General features: G+C 28.7%; 1 protein-coding gene across 3 annotated transcripts; it reads left to right on the top strand.

The window, feature by feature from the left end:
- Positions 1-990: 990 nt before the first annotated feature.
- On the top strand, positions 991-15,126 carry LOC114129243 (zinc finger protein 260-like). 3 transcript variants are annotated; one of them, XM_027993910.2, is made up of 6 exons: positions 1,478-2,165; positions 5,020-5,221; positions 5,319-5,732; positions 7,699-7,758; positions 8,420-8,671; positions 11,643-15,126. In XM_027993910.2, the coding sequence occupies exons 2-6, from the start codon at positions 5,026-5,028 to the stop codon at positions 12,569-12,571; spliced, it is 1,851 nt and encodes a 616-aa protein (XP_027849711.1). In that variant the 5' UTR covers positions 1,478-2,165; positions 5,020-5,025; the 3' UTR covers positions 12,572-15,126. The 3 variants fall into 3 exon arrangements, with proteins under 3 accessions (XP_050060854.1, XP_027849711.1, XP_027849709.1); XM_027993908.2 differs by having other exon boundaries at positions 4,990-5,221; XM_050204897.1 differs by lacking the exons at positions 1,478-2,165; positions 7,699-7,758 and adding an exon at positions 991-1,212 and having other exon boundaries at positions 4,990-5,221; positions 8,420-9,101; positions 11,641-15,126.
- The last annotated feature ends 3,025 nt before the right edge of the window (positions 15,127-18,151 follow it).

The raw sequence follows: 18,151 nt of genomic DNA, 5'->3' as shown, positions 1-18,151 counted from the left end.
ATAGGTAGTAATGTTATAAATTTTATAAAGGAAATAAAAATAATTTTTTTTTAATATAATGCATTGTCATTTGGCACACTGGCCATTTCAATACTTATTAACGATTATGAATTAAACTATATTGTATGATAAATATCTAAGGATAACTCTATTAAATTTTGCCCTGCTATAGATAATAATTTATAATAAACTTAAAACAGGTAAATAATAGGTTAACACGAATATCAAAAAAGTAAATTATAGTCTAATGCGATCGGCGAATATTACCCATTATACTTCATAATATGATATTTTTGTCGTGACCAATATTTTATTAATTTCATAGAGAATAAATTATAAAAAATTATTTTTGTAAGTGACTATCATAGCCTATTATTCAAATTAGGTATTCAAGTATTATATAGGTATACAGGTTTAAATATTTGATATAATATTATTCATCTGTCATCTGTACAACTGTACAAGCATTCTATGTTAATATAATTAATGCTTAGCTATACTATCTTATTGTATTATGAAAATGAAGCCATATAGGTATACATATATAAATATAATATTCTGGATTGCGGAGGTAATTACAGATTTTAACCGTTGTATTAAATAACAATAATTAATGTGAACTGGTGCCATAAAAATCACCTTGTGTCACTCGTCGTGCACAAAGGACGTATAATAATAATAATAATAATAATAATATTATTTTAATGTATTATGCAGCTGCACTGCTGCAGCAGTAAACATAAAAAACCGAAAGTCATTTATAATAGCCAACAGACGTAACGGCGACGGCCACCCTCGCCCCCTCCCCCCATCCATCGTACCATTGTCACCCACAGCCGAAGCGGAGAACGCGGCCATGGCGGAGTGTAGAGTGCGTTAGTGCGCGTGCAAGGAGCTACGCGGCGGCTGTCGGTTATCTAACCTCCCAGGTAAATACGGTGCGGTGGCGTTGCGGGCGTACAAAGACCATGGGACTTGCACGGTAGTGCGACAGAGACGGACAACCGAACCGACGCCGTGCCTGCAGTGACGTCATTCCCCCTCGCCCGTCAAAATGGCCGCACAATCGATCGTGCCACCACCGACGAACGCGTTTCTCCGTCTCAAACGTCCGCAAATAATGTCCAAAAGCAGTGTCCGCGCCGGCAAAACGGGCGTTTAGAACGCGCTGGACGTCTCCGCACCGATCACCGGCGTTTCCGAAGGCATACGGTAAGCAAAACCGGCGGTTTCCCGCCGTACAGCGATGGGCAGGGTTGTGAAGGGCTTTTTTCCCATCTACCCGCCGTCCGCCTTTTGTCGTGTGGCGGCGGCGTAACGTTTTTCCCGTCTACACACACCCCTGCTTGCACTCTCCGACGTCGCCGTGCTCTCCGCGTTCCCTGCGCGCCCGTCTCCCGACGGCTCACCCGTTCCACGGCCGATAGCCGTGCCCGCAGACGGCCGTCTCGCCGCCGCCGCCGCGTACGCCGTGCCGCATTACAAAATGTCGGACGCGCGCGATGACCGGCCCGGGCCTCGGTGCCATTTCGGCCGGTCGCGGCGGACCAGCGAGCCCGTAGTCGGGCCGCGACTTCTTACATTATTATGTTTCTTTACTGGCGGCGGTGGCGGATCGCCTAGGTAGAGGTCCGTCGGCGACACGACAAAAACGGCTCACTCGGGGGGTCCTTTTGTGAGTCATTACGCGCGTCAACGCCTGGGCCAAGCCCAAGCATTGTGCCGCGGGTATTGATTTTTTTTAAGTCTCTCACTTGCCGTGCGTCCAATTTTATCCAGTTTACCGCTTTTCCTATTTTGCCGTACCCGCGTCCTATTCTATGTCTGTGCTTTTTTCTCTATGTGTTTACAATATATGACTTAACATAATAATAAATATATATATATATCGTATTTGTTGAATTACACTCACGCACACGTATACATTATATACATCATATTATAATACTATACACTATCATGTATGTGTAAATGTGATGTCTTTGTATGTTTGTGTGTGAGTGTGCGAAATGCCTTTTCGCTGGCATCCGTATCGTCCAGTCGAGTCGTTGTCGCTGCTGCCCAGTCGTAGGCATTCGATTTGTTAACGCCAAATGCTGTTATACTCTTCGCCTTTGCGCTCTATGACCTCGACGGGCATAAGGCGTACCATTTAAACGTAATAGGTAATTATCTTTGTACGATGACACTGTTAGTGGATAGTTGGTCGATCCATTATTAGTGACTGTATGATATGGTCTTTTGTTAGATTTTCATGGCATGTCTTTGTCCACTGCAACAAATCGTAATGGTTTTTTACTAGATGATTTACATTTTATTGATTTGTGTATTATATCTATCTATGTTTTCTGTGTTTTTGGTTAAATATGTGTTTTAATAGTTTAATATTGAATAGTAAGTTTTATGATGGTTTATTTTCATACCTTGTTAGTGAGAATAGTAATAGTAATAATATATAATCTAACTATTTCATCCAAGTTATAATTTATGCAATACCATTGGAAAAACTTTAAGAATCCAATATTCATATTATAGGTAGTACCTATTATTTTTTTTTATAATATTTTATTGAATTTATGATTATGCCTACCGCTGTGTTGTACCTACTGAGTATTTTTCTTCATTATATTCATATAATAGAGTTATAGTATTAGTACAATATGTTTTAGTGTATTAACTATTTTAGTATTACCACTATTACCTAACATTTAAAAATCAGTCATTAAATAAAAATATAAGAAGTAACCAATTCTTACTTAATAGGTAGTTAGGTATTTTTATTTAACTTTTCTTCAATTTATGATTAACATCTTCTATATTAATTACCCCAATACAAACTTTGTCAGCCTTAATTTTCAATTTATGTCTTTTTAAAATCTATTAGTTTCAATTTTTGTTCCATCAACTATCTTAAATCTATATTAAAATATCTGTTTGCATTACATATTGCAATAACTAAATTAAAATAATTGATATATCTACAATATTGTATATAAGCTATGCTATTGTAGCCATGCATATCTATGTATAGTAATATTCATATTAATTCCATAGATCATATGTATACAAATATAATTACATACATTTGTTCAATTATTTATTATTTGAGTATCCTGGTATCCATTGTATACGCATTGTACTGGTTTGTTATACCATTAAATATAATTAAAGGTGTAATCCTACAATAAACTTGTACCTAAATGGTATTTTGTGTTAATTTTTTATTCTCGTATAATGTTATTATCAAGTCTGATAATCGATCTAATATCAATCGTTGAGTTTATATTAAAGTTTTTGGAATGAATCTCATTTTCATAATTGTTAAAAATTTACAAAAATACTAAACTAGAATTAAATAATTTACAAAAAAACAATGAATTAAAAACAAATTGTACAAATATTATCTTTAAATAATATTTTAATTTATTAATTATTATACAACAACAGTATTCAGAACTTTTTGTTCATGAAACAGATAATATTTTTACAGATGTTTTTATTTTGAACTAAAATTGTTTTTAATTAATTAAGTATAGTTTCTACCTTTTTATTATTCATTTAATCCTTATTTTTAATGCCAATATTTTTAAAATTAATATTTTTTTGTACCTAGTTCTTTGTTAAAAACTATTATTATGTTGATGTTAGCTTTTGTGTTATTTAATTATTCTGAGATTATTTATAGGAAGTAAAACAATTAAAGTATTTTTATTGGTTTTAATTACTTTTAGTCAATTAATATAACAGGTTTAATTTCATTATAAAAGATTAATATAAATAAAATAAGTTTTATTAATGAATTATGTATTTGGTTAAGATAATAATTTTAGTAGATCAACAACGAACAAGTAGTCCCTACTATTCATCATTATAAAATATATACATTTTTTGAAATGTTAAACATAAATTATGATTAGCCACTATATTAATTGTTATGATTCGTTTGTGTTTCCAGTGGTCAATTTATTCTATATTTTCAGTTAAATATAATTGTGGTGTAAAAATAAAGTAATTTAAAAATAACATCATTGTTTATAAATGCGAATAATGTATTAGAAAAAAATGTCGAAATTACACATCTGAATAGTGTCACAATAACTATCATCTTTATTATATCACTTGTGGGCTTATAGAAGATAATAATATTTGTTAAGACTAGTGTAGTTATTAATTAAATAATGATTATCATCTGATATAAAGTAATTGTAAAAACTAAATAACCAAATTAATAAAACAATAAGTTATGAATAATATGAGGGAATATTATTCGACTTAATTAATATAATTAACTTCAATTATTTTTTGGTTATATATCTTCATAATAATATGTTAACTAAATTTAAAAAAAAGTGTTAACATTTTATAAATTAATTAAATTAGTAGTGTATGTTAGTAGTTCTCAATCTATTTAAGGCTATGACCTATAATGCCATCAAGGTTTTTAGTGACCATTTTTAACGGCAATCCTAAACTTTTATCAATTGTAATTCTCAAAAATGAATGATTATCATGATGATATTTATAAAAATATACTAGTTATGTATTGAGGACCTTTAGTTTTGAGAATTGCTGATCTACATCACTTTGATAAATAAAAAGATTATATGTATATAGCTAAGATATTCTTTGATAAGTAATTTAATTGGATAATATTTTAGAAAGATATTTTTAATCAAGATGTATTAGTATTTAAAGTTATATATTTTGTCTAAAATTTTGAAATTACCTATCAAACTTAAACTCTAAAGTGATAGGAATATTAGAAAACAAACTATTATTACTTATTTCACATTAAACAAGTTAATCCATACTATACAGTACTACAATAGAGAGATAATTTAAGTATGGTAACAATTATTATTAAAATCGGAGTAAATAGTTATTTTTATTTTCATATACATGAGAATAATATTATGTACGAGTTTGGTTCTCAATTTATCAACACTGTCATAGGTTATCATTGTATTTTGTTTTTTGTTTATATTGAAGGGTTTTCAACTTATGATCTGTTTTGCTCAGATTAACATGACTGAAGTGCTGAAAGCTAGTGAATTAAGGGTTCCAATGCCACCAGAAAATATGAGCATAAATAGAGATCGAAGCGGAGAACATCATCAAAATATGGATGGTCCACCACAACCTGCACATGCTCATTTCACACCTCCAACTTCAGTTTCTGATTTAGAATTACTGCAACATAGAGTCAATTGGGGTACATTTAGTAAGTCATAATATGAAAATATTGTATATTACTACTAAATTAACACCTCTATAAATTAAAAAACTGGTTTTAACAATGATGACTTTACTTTTTTAAGGTGATCCCACAAAAGTATGCTCTAGTCTTATGCTTCAACTTGGAGGAGCTGCAGCTGCTGTTGGTTCAGGTCAAGGAGGTTCATCTGGTAATAATCAGACTAATGGTAATAATGAACGTCGTACACACATCACAGGCTCTAGTCTCATGTTACAATTGGGAGGAGCAGCGGTAGCAACCGCACCGAGTAGCGCATCCGGCGGTACACAAATATCAGGTTCAAGTGGTGAACGCAGAACCCATATTACGGATTCACCATTTCATTGTGACATATGTGGAAAATATTTCTCCAGAAAAGATCATTTCAAAAATCATGTAATGTGGCATACAGGTGAAACACCACATAGATGTGACTATTGCGCCAAAACATTTACACGCAAAGAACATTTGGTTAATCATGTGAGACAACATACTGGTATGTATAATTTAGAAATTCACATTTTAATTTATTTTGCTTAAACTTAAATTTAGACACTAAGACGTCCATTATCTAAATATATATATTTAATTTTTCTTTTTGTGGAATTTTATTTAAAAGATAGAGTGTAAGAAATATGTTCACTTCAATGTTTTTCCATCTTCGGATTCATACAATTGGTTCAAAAAAATAAAATTTATACCTACCTACCATCTTATAATTCTTCAATATTCATACTAAATCATTGATTTTAATAATTTATTGGTAATTTGATTAGTCATAGTCTTCTAATCAGTTGTTTTGTTTTTGTTTATAATTTTGTGTGCGCGTTTGTATACGTATACATTTACAGAAGTACTATCATACATGTATATCAATTTGGGGTAATTGATTGATATGTTATTTCATTAATTGTTGGTTGTAATTGATAATAATATATTCGGTGATGAGTTAGGTAGGTGTATATAGATTTGTTGAATTATTATTTTGATCTTCAATATTTGATATTTTATATGGATATTATTTATTATTCATTGATGCTGCATTTTTTTAATTTAATTTTTTTAATTTTGTCATAAAGTTGTCATCGTTGTCTATTTATATTTGCGAAATTCAAGTGTAACAAATTGGAATTGCACAACCCTTGGTACTTATTATAAGGTATATTCCTAAATAAACTGATTATTATAATAAATTTATATGTTCATTTAATTAGTTCCAAATATTTATATATATATTAAATATTTTTAAATTTTAATTATGTTTTGCTCAAAGCAATTAAAGCTTACTTACTATGTTTATATATCGTAGAACAGAACTACATGTTCATTAAAAAAAAAGAGAGAATTGGAAAATTTATTATTGTACTGTAAAAATGCTACATTTTGATATTGTTTTCAATCAAAATAATATTTTTAAAAGTGGCTAAGTTTTAAAATATGTTTCATAAATAGTTATTATTTACAATATTTATTAATAGACTTATTGTATTGTAAAATTATACTGTAGATTACATAGACATGTAGAGTAATTTAATTTTTTAAGTCATACAATTTATCATATTTTCTGATAATACATCTTTGATGCATTTTATACAATCAATGCAATTATAGTTTAATTGATGCATAAACATTTTTTATCTGTTAAACTTATTTTTGAATTATTGAAAAATTTGTTCGAATTGAAATTAAGTATCATCAGTTAGTTATTATTTTGAATTTTCATTATTCTGAGTAATAATAAATGAGGTATTTTCTCATCGATAACGAATCTCAATTTTTTTTAAACTTTGGGAGTCAGTATATTATTATAAGAATTGAAGACAATAAAAACTTGATGTGCGTGATTTTCATTATTCTTACACTTATCTGAACAATAATTGATTAAATATATATAATTAGTTTGTAGTTTTCAATTGCACTAGAGCGCTATATTTTGTTTGTTTTGTTAGTTCTTTAAGGAAATTATGTTTGAATTTATTTCCTATGGTAATTTTAAACATTATTCTGTCCTTTCAGTACAATCAAATGATTGCACGTTATAAACAACATTGATTATTTATGTGATTTAGGATGATTACCTACTTAAATTCTATGACATAAAAGCATATTTTTAGGATGAGAAATATGTTTTTTTTGCATGATTTTGTGTTAGTAAATTAGTCTATGTTTATTTTCATTAATTTAATTTAAATATAAATATTGGTTGATGAGATTAAAATCTTATGACTATAAAATTAATCATATCAATTTTTAACTTAGTGAAATTGCAGTGTAACTATATATTTTCAAATTTCTATTTATTTGGTGCGTAGGTTATAATATCATGTATAAAATAATTAAATTTACCCATAATAGTTCCAAGGGTTGTGTGTCACCGAGATACAAAATTTGTTTACAATTTTGATGTTTTGATGTACTTACTGCAGTAGTCTAGTTCTTTGAAAAATATGAACGGTTTATAGGTGGTATACAAAACGCTGCCGAATATTCTATGAACATGGAGCCTGGTCCTTCTACTTATCGTAAGTTGTATTGCTCTTTAAGATTACATTCTTCCCGTTTTTTTATTATTGTTTTTTTTTTGTTTTTTTCGTTCCATTGAGTTTTCTTTTCCGTTTTTTTTTTTTTTTAAAAAAAATTATTTATATTTTTATTGGTTGATAGTTTTTAATTATTTCATTTTCGTTCAGGTGCCTGTTTGTTTTAATTTTGTTTATTTTAAGCGTATCCGACAAAAATAATGAACCAAAACATATGATGGTATTAAATTTAATTTGAGTTCATTTATTTTGTTTCACAAATGCCTTATTTTATTAGGAAGATATTGGTTAGTAATCTAATCAATAATGTTGTGTGCGTGTCAATAATATTTGTCTATGTCCTGACTTCTGAATTAGAATAAAACAAGCAAAATAGGTTTACACAACACTTTTGGTATTGTATTTAATAAAATATATAGGAAGTATTAAGAATTAAGTATTGATATTATTAGCGCTCTAGTGTAATTGGTATATAGTGGACCAATAAAAATTCATTAGTCTAAGTCTTCTAATTTTTATATTATTCTGAAGACTTATTAAATTTACATGAAGAATAAACATTTTTTTATGAGGTAACTTAAACTAAAAAAGAGTTTTTTGTCTTTTGACATTTAGCTAATATGTTTATTGGTCCACTGTATAGGTGAAACTCCTCACCACTGCAATTACTGCCCAAAATCGTTCACGCGTAAAGATCACATGGTTTACCACGAGCGTCAACACACAGGAGAAACGCCGTTCCCGTGCCAGTACTGTCCAAAGGCGTTCACACGCAAGGACCATTTGGTGAACCACGTCAGACGTCATACAGGCGAGTCACCACACAAATGCACTTATTGTTTAAAAGTGTTTACGAGAAAGGAGCATCTGACCAATCACATCCGCCAACATACGGGTGAGTCACCACACCGATGTCACTTTTGTCCTAAAACCTTCACGCGTAAAGAACACCTTACTTGTCATATTCGTATTCATACAGGCGAGTCTCCACATGCTTGTGAATTCTGTAATCGTACTTTTACACGTAAAGAACATTTAAAGCGTCACATGCGCCAGCATATTCCTGGTTCTGAGTATAATTGTCTTATATGTGATGAAACTATGCCCACCAAAGAGCAATTGCTTGAACATATGGCATCCCACCCACAAGATTTCCCTTATGTATGTACAGATTGTGGGAAATCATTCAGGCTTAAAGGAAATCTTTTGTTTCACTTGCGTTCCCACCAAAAAGGTATGCCTATGGATCGACCATTTCAGTGTGATCTGTGCCCTAAGGATTTCATGTTTAAAGGCCATCTAGTTTCACATCGTCGTAGCCATACAAACCCAAAAGTTCAATCTTCATTCCCTGCCACAATTCAAATAATTGGAAATAATTCATTTGTTATTAAGAATGTTAAAGAAGAAGGAGAATTAGTTAATATACAACAATTAACTAATCAAGCAGAACGATCCATACAATATGATATGTCTCAAAGACGTAATACAGAAAAAAATTCTCATTTCCCTGCTACTATTCAGATTAGTAATGGTTCATTTGTACTCAAAGGTTTGGTAAAACATGAAGGTGATGGACCTGAATTAATAACTTTACATCAACAACAGCAAGATGGAACTAGCATTCAGTCTGCTCAGTTAGTTAGTGTGGGAACGCAAGTTACTTTACCATCACCTCAGAATAATGAACACATCACTCCTCATTCTAGAGCTAGTTTACTAGCAGCTGTAACATAAATACATTTGTGAATTATTCGAACATATAACTAAGAATAAAATATAATTCTTAATTTTCAATAGGCCAAGTTTGGTGTTCTTGTTCGCTAAGATAAGGTGTTTTAAAAAAGAATAGGAAATTTCATATCATAAATAATTATATTTTAAATATAAAAACATTAAATAAAAAGTTATGAAATAGATTTAATAATCTATTATAATTCTTTGATATTAAAGTTATCGATATAATATATTATAAATATATATTTTGTATCTATTTAATGAATATATTATTATCTATTTGACAACAATTTATTATTATAGAATAAGCTAACATAAATATGATATCTACCGCATTGAGTTAATGTTAGAAATTTTTCTTTATGTATAAGTTACAGAAAATTATGTATAATTTTTTTTAATAATTTCATGATTATTAACAGTTAAATATCTTTTTAGTCTTAAATTTTAAACTGTAAGTCCTTAATGTATATGTTAATTTATAATATTTTATCTTAGACTATTATTAATTGGTAAAGGTAACAATATTTAACGTTGATTTATTATTTTAGAATTATATTACCTTAAATATTTTTCAGTCTTATGTAAATATTAATAAATTATTAATTTTACTATGTAGAAATCATAATTTCTTTGGTTTTTATTTTTTAACTTTTTTATATTCTAGGTTTTATTTATTTAATTATTCCATTTTACACATTATTGTGAATCTTATATATAATTAAGCATCAAAAATTATTTATTAGTTGATAAGTTTTTCATTTATTTTGTGATCGCACACAACATATTAACTGTGATTTTTTTCCCCTATCTTTATGCCAGTCAAAAATTTTCATAGCACTTGCACACAAAATGTGTTTTATTTGTATATATATATATATATTGTGTGTATTTATATATATACATATATATATACACATATACAAAAAATTATATAAGATATATTATTTAAAAACATGATATTTATAGTTTTAAGCTACAATATATGACTTTTTATTGAAAATCTCTTAAAAAAAAAAATGTTCTTATTTTATGTGCCCATTTATGACACGAAAATCTTCTCAGGATTAGTGAAGAGAAGTCAACGGTTAACGCCTATCATTTATTCAATTTAATTAGGGGGTTCCAAATTGTCGGTTACGCCTATAGTCAACAAATGGTACGCCTAACCAAATAGAAAATTCATTTAGTGTTTTTGGGTAAACATAGCATATGTCATCCTAGGGAGCTTAAGCTGGGATATAGAGAGCATCAAAATTTTTTTTAATACTGTTACTATTATTATCTTCATTTAAATATTATGGTTTACACTTTAATAATGTTAGTATATTATTTCTAAATCAGTCTATAAAGAGACTCAATTTCAAGTTTTGTATCATTTTATTAAAAATAATATTACATTTAACTGATATTATGTGTGTAGTTTATTAGTTGTATTAAGTCACATTACCAAGGGGAAATAACTATTTTATGTTAATTTTGTTGTTCTTTATCTCTCCTAAGCTTAAAGCTCTTGTGTTTGTTACAAATAAGATTTAACAGTCCGATTTTTGACAAAGTGATTTGCAGGTGTACCATTTTTGTCTAAATAAACATGTTTTTTTAATTGGTTTCAATTGTTTTGCAAAATTATGAAGGCCTTTGCATAAAATTCCTTGAAAATTAACTAGTAGATCTTTTGCACAATATTGTGCTAAATGTTAGTGTGGACCAAATCAAAACCCATTTAACTTTAAATATTAAAAAATATTTATACATATATATATAAATTTATGTATGTATGTATCCATGTATGTAGGTATATATAATATTACACATACATAAGTGTATATATGTATATATAATTATTAATTATTATAATAATTATATTTATTTTATAAATTTGGTGATAAAATAAAAATAATAATAAAAAAGATAGAAGAGGAATGAGAGAGCAAGCCTTTTAATGTGACCTTTTGCAATCGGGTTGGTGGTGTTAGTCTTAAGTGGGCACTAAAATAAGTTAACTTTTTTTTATATAAATATATATATATACATATATACTTACTTAAATGTTCAGTGTGTGTGTTTGCGTGTGTGTGCGTGTGTTCGATTGATTGACATGGGTTTTTGTTTGGTCCACTGTGTAGGTGAAACACCTCACCACTGCAATTACTGCTCGAAATCGTTCACGCGTAAAGACCACATGGTTTACCACGAGCGTCAACACACAGGAGAAACGCCGTTCCCGTGCCAATACTGTCCGAAGGCGTTCACGCGTAAAGATCATCTGGTTAACCACATCAGGCGGCACACCGGCGAATCGCCGCACAAGTGCACATTCTGCATGAAGTCGTTCACCAGAAAAGAGAACCTGACCAACCACATCCGTCAGCACACTGGTGAGTCACCACACCGATGTCATTTTTGTCCTAAAACGTTTACGCGCAAAGAACATCTTACTTGTCATATTCGTATTCACACAGGCGAATCGCCACACGCTTGCGAATTCTGTAATCGAACCTTTGCACGCAAAGAACATCTGAAACGTCACGTGCGCCAGCACGCGCCGGGGGCAGAGTACAATTGTATCATCTGCTCCGAGGTGTTCTCTGCCAAGGAACCGTTGCTCGAACACATGTTGACCCATCCCCGCGATTGTCCGTACGTGTGCACCGACTGCGGCAAGGCGTTCCGCCTCAAGGGCAACCTCCTGTTCCATCAGAGGTCCCATCAGAAGGGCATGCCGGCCGATCGTCCGTTCCGGTGTGATCTGTGCCCCAAGGATTTCATGTGCAAAGGACACTTAGTGTCGCACCGGCGCAGTCACACCAATACTAAACAACAATTTCAGTCTGGACAATTTACAAAAGACCATGGCACCAATGCCTCGTTCATGTTGAAACACTTGATGAAGCAAGAGAACGTGTCGGAAATGATCGGCCTGCATCAGCCCCATCCAATGCCCCAGCACTCTGTCAGTGTGGGCACACAAGTTGGACTGCCTGTTCTTCCTCCGCCTCCAAACCTCCATCTTCCCCCGCCAACCGCCGCTAGCCTGTTAGCCGCAGTCACGTAAACTTCTTGCAGTTCGGACATGACGACTTTTTTTATTTCCAATTTCGTTCTGTTTATTTTCGCTGAAATTTTTTATTTATTATTTTTCGTATTGAAATCGTCATTCATTTTTATTTATTTTGTTTTTTTTTTTATTTCATAGATTAATAATGTTTGGATATTTTTGTCAGAAAAATATGATTTTCGTTGGTTTTGTTTTATTTAATCATTTTATTTATTACTACATTTACAATTTCGTTTGTTTGATTTATTAAAAATATGAACACCTTTGAGCAACGAACCCATCTCGTTTGTGATCATTATATCTGTATATAATATATTCACGGTTATAATGGCTTAACTAGTATTGCGCGCAAAACTTGATAACACTATCAGCATATTGATGATATGTGTGAGAACCGATGATGATCTCATTAAATTTTCAAACTTGTGTTTTGAAATGATTGGAATTTATATTTTTTTGGTGTATTATTACCATGTTTTTTACTTGGGCAGTGATACTATTGTACTTTGGCTTCTTGGACTGTGCCTTTGAAGCATAATGGCACTATATAATATAATACATTTAATAATAAAATAAAACCTTTGTTTTAGTTCTTATCGATAGTACAAATAAATTAATAACATTTTTAGATTTCAAATTGATAATTATAATATACTATATAGTATTCACTTATTTTGAACCACATGTGTAATATTATATTTTATGAGCTACTTTATATTAAAAGTAATTTTAAATTGAAAATCTTTAAACTTTTCATTACTTGAAATTCTAGTTTAAAGATTAATTTATATCATAAAATAATATTCTAATGTATGAAATAAAACAGTATTACTTATACAATATAAAATTCAATATATTTACTAATTATTAGTATTAATGAATCCCTTTAATTTCATAAATATCTTAAATTATATTGATATAGATTTAATAAGACACTTAATGTAATAATAAACTATAGTATATATTCATAGTCTTTGAATTTCAAAAGTAAGAGAAAAATACGAAAGCACACTATCTTCAAAGAAATAATATAATAACCATTAAATATAATTTATATACAATTAAATGTAGGCTGATGTTTTAAGCAATCTACTTTAAATACCTAATAAGTTCACTAAGATATAAATTCATTAAATAAAAAATAATGTGTCATTAATATAATATGCTTCTTAGGCCCAGGTAAGTATGATTGATGGAAGTATGTCTGGTATTCGTTGTAATTAATATTCTTGTATAATTAAGATCAATTCAATTTTTAAATCTTGAAACATTAAAAATTAAATGAATGTCCATTGAAGGTTAATTGATTTTACATTAAACACTTAAAACATTATTTTAATTTTACACTTTTTGTTGTAAATGTAGTAATGTTTTGGCGACATTTAAGAATTTTATTTTGTTTGTTTTGAATATATGATTTGTCATGATTTTTCGCGTGTATTGGAAATTATACTTATTACTTTATTATCTTAAACTAAGTGTTGTCATAATTTTTTTAGCCATTTAAAATATAAAATTATATAAGTCAACATAATGTTTATAATGCTTAAGTGTGTGAGCGTGCCCTATGTATAGAGATTACTATTATTTTAAATCTACTCTAGAATTAGATTAGGTTATTAAATTAAATATGTATTAAACAATTAATTTTAGTATATTTTTTTATGCTGAAACATTGTTACCAGCGTAGTTGTAATTTATTACATACACTGGTCAAATATGTTATATGAATGTAAATAACATATAGCGTAAAAATATTGCCATTATATTATATTGTATATATTTTAAATTAACTAATAAAATATTAACATAAGTTAGCTATATTATATATATAATTTAGATTTTTAAATAATCACATCATAAAATGGTGCAATATTAACCAACAATTAAATTAAATAGATTTAATTTTAATTTTCATAATTATTTTGCTTTGTAAAATATTGCTTAAATAATCTTTTTCCTTACTTTTTTTTATTTCAAATGAATTCAAAACTTTTGAAAATCAACTTGCCATATAAAATTATTGTGGTCTTCCTCATTGTCAAAACAACCCAAATATAGATTTTAGAATAATTCAAATTAGAAGATAGACTGATTACATTTTTCTTAGTTTGAATAGAATATTTACCCATAAAACTAAATTTATAATAACTGTGTGTGTTTGTAAGTATTTTAAATTATTTTATCATGTTCATAAATTATAGCATAAACTTATAGTACATATGTACTATGTCATATGTACATAATATATAACTATTTTAATGTTATTGTTAATCATAATGGAGAACTAGTTTTAAGTACATATTTCTGTAGTTTTAGGGCATGTGGCTACTAAGTAATCTAGGCTATGATTTACAAATTTAATGCAAAAATTAAAGTAACTCCCAGCTAATTTAGAAGCGAACTTGGTTTACCAAATTTTTACACCAAGTTTTGGTGGCCACTTGCACTATAAGTAGGTTTTAGTTATGAATTAATTATTTTTACAATTTATATTCCGTTTTTGTAATGAATATTGTATTGACGAAATATAGAACTTGTGTGAAGATTTACTATATAAAATTAATATTTATATTCTGTTCCTCTCTTATTCATTATTCAAATACGAACAATATCAATAGTTACATTTATCTAAATGTACTATTCGTATATGGATAAAAGATTATTGTTGAAATTTACAGATTTTTTTTATAGGTACCTACTCCGAAAGCCATTTTCATAAACCTACTTCTTTTTTTTATTATTTATTAATTATATTAAAATGCAAATGGTAGATAATTAATTTGGGAACAAATAAACAAATCAGTTTAATTATATGCAAATCTATTTTAGTTTTAAAGCCATATTATGTCAATTAGAATTTATCCACCTTGGAATTTGTGGACGTTTTTAATCTTTGTTAAAATTTAAAATTAAACTTTGTAATAAGTAATGTACATCATTCTAATTTTGATCATGTTATATCGGTTTATAGATTAAAAAATTAAAAGCAAAAATAAATCAACGATTGTATTGATTGTACATAGTATGAAACAATTGTCTTATAACTTAAAGTTATATATAAAAATGAAAAATATGCTAAAATAAAGTAGAGAATCTTTTTTAGTATTGATATGTTAAGTGTAAAATACATTTAGGTATAAAGCTAATATTAGAAATTCTAAGTAATAAAAAACAAATTGGTTAATTCTATGTATTATCAATATCAGTTAAAAATGTCATATAATTTAAATACTAGATAATATATTTAGCATTGAATAGGAAGTACTAGTTAAGTCATAATTATGGAGCACATCGAGATTATTATTTCTGACATATAAGTTTAACAGGCATTCTAATATTCATAGAAAAATTACTGATACCTGCGAATAATTCAGAAATTTAACTTTATTTCTAAATTAATAAATATAGAATATTAATTCAATAATATCGCGAAACCTTGATTGGAGACTCCTGGTTTCTATGAATACCTATAGTCTTTCAGTGTTCCTATGACAAAATTTATATTATGTTTAATATTTTAATTTATGTTTATATATCTAAATAAATCGTAGTTATATTTTGTCTACATTTTAATAAATATTATGCATGTAGGCAAAAATAATACTTTATGCTATTTAACTTTGGAAAAATGATAGCTACTTGTATTTTGTATTTAATTCTACCAAATTTATTTTGTGCTCCATTAAATCGACGTAGTAAAAAAAACAAAATTATTTACTTTCCGGAAGAAAAGTGTACCAATGAGTATACTGTAGCTCAAATGGAGGTAAGTATTTTTTAATTACAAATATATAAAATACTATAATTCACAGATATGGCTATTATAAAAAATGCAATAATTGAATAATATGCTTAGTTTTTGTGGGGAATTTCCGACACTCGGCTCGCTCTGTAAAATGTATATATTTTTAGTACCATGTCCTTAAGTTTATACAAACACATAATCGCAAATGTCCATTTGATTCATTAGCGAGAGATATCAGTACCCATATTAATCCACTATGTTATAAAATTAGGTAGTGCGAATTATTCCATTATCTTAATCAAGAGAAATCACACTTTGTTAAGTTAATTTTTATATTTTGTATGATATTAAACTTTACCTAGAATTTTAATTATACCGATATTTGTTGGGGGTTTACTAGTTGAATGATGGTTTAAAAAATAAATGTTTTTTGAGATACTTCCAATTTAGTTATCACTTTTCAGTTCCACTAAGAATTATTTTACTGACTACAATAATAGGTATATTATTTTGGTAGAGCGGTAATTATTGAATAAGTTTTACTGTTGATTAGAATAATCGATATTTTTTAATTGTTTTAAGAACAACCTAATAAATTGAATTTTCAAGTTTTTAAACTAAAATATATTTACTGCATTGTATATACTCATATTTACATGTATATAAAAAGTTGATAAGTTCATTTATTTTAAAACAAGAATCTTTAGTGATGAGGTACATTTCCAGTGTAGTGGATATGTCAATAAACAAGATTGTCAAATTTGAAGAAATGAGAACACAAGGGCAAGCATGGGAAAACAAATGCCTCCACAACGAGTTACAGTTTGGAATGGCTTTTGGGCAGGGGGGTTGATAACAGTCACCGCGTGTCGGGCGATTAGAGAGGCCAAGGGGGTTGTTATATGCACGATATTGTATTTCTTATAAAATAAAATTGATTTATAGCAAAATTAAAAACTGCGTTCTTTATGAAACGCCCAATATACACTTAATTTCCTACAGTTATTCCTTTATCTATGAATTATAACAGCAAAGATTGATGATAGATGATTCAATAATAAAGGTGCGTTATTATCCCGATATATTTTTTTAGTACATTTCGTTTTTTAAATTATTTGAAATATCTCTTACTATGAAATTAGCTTCTTTGCCTCACTACCAATTGCCACTAGAAATAATCCTAGAATTAATGTTTATAACTTAAGTTTTTACTATTCTACACTAATTGCAGACACATATAAAAAAGATATTCTATGTGTTTAATATTTTGGTGTGTACATTATATTTCTACTTCTATTAGGTATGTTTAATTAATTTTTTAATTATGATTTAAGGAAGCAGAATCAGTTAATAATTTAGATAAAAACACGTTCAATGTTCAAAACAACTATCCTAATAAACCAAATGTTGCAGTTGACAACTCTGAACTAAATGATAATACAAAATACAAAGATGATAATGGAGTTTGTGTAGTATGTTTTTTGCACATATTATTTATTATTATATTAAAGTATACCTACATAAAGGCCTGTTTTTTGTCTTCCACTGCTGCAATGTGTGCGCTATGCGATTTCAATGTAGCTACCTATAACCCACGTAGAATTACACACTATAATTACTACACTAAATTATAATTTATATTATGTACCTATATACCCTGTTATAATTATTATACCTACATAATATATTTGGTAGATATCGTTTTTTTTTAATCTTATTATTTTTACCTGTATTTGTTCAGTACTTTGCCAATTATATTTTTATGTAATATTAAACACGATTTAAAATTTATAGCAAAAACTGATAGTCTATTAATTATTATGTAGCCA

The sequence above is a fragment of the Aphis gossypii genome, chromosome 3 (assembly GCF_020184175.1).
Source record: "Aphis gossypii isolate Hap1 chromosome 3, ASM2018417v2, whole genome shotgun sequence".
In the NCBI taxonomy this organism is placed as follows: Eukaryota; Metazoa; Arthropoda; class Insecta; order Hemiptera; family Aphididae; genus Aphis; species Aphis gossypii.
Note: the sequence above shows the minus strand (reverse complement) of the source record. Positions and strands in the feature narration are given on the sequence as shown.

Bases quoted from the DNA above. Each gene is read 5' to 3' on its own strand.
- LOC114129243 (XM_050204897.1), top strand. From the start codon at position 5,002: ATGATCTGTTTTGCTCAGATTAACATGACTGAAGTGCTGAAAGCTAGT. The intron at 5,733-8,419 runs GTATGTATAATT...TCCACTGTATAG, and splicing joins TCATGTGAGACAACATACTG to GTGAAACTCCTCACCACTGC. The intron at 9,102-11,640 runs AAACCCAAAAGT...GGTCCACTGTGT, and splicing joins TCACATCGTCGTAGCCATAC to AGGTGAAACACCTCACCACT.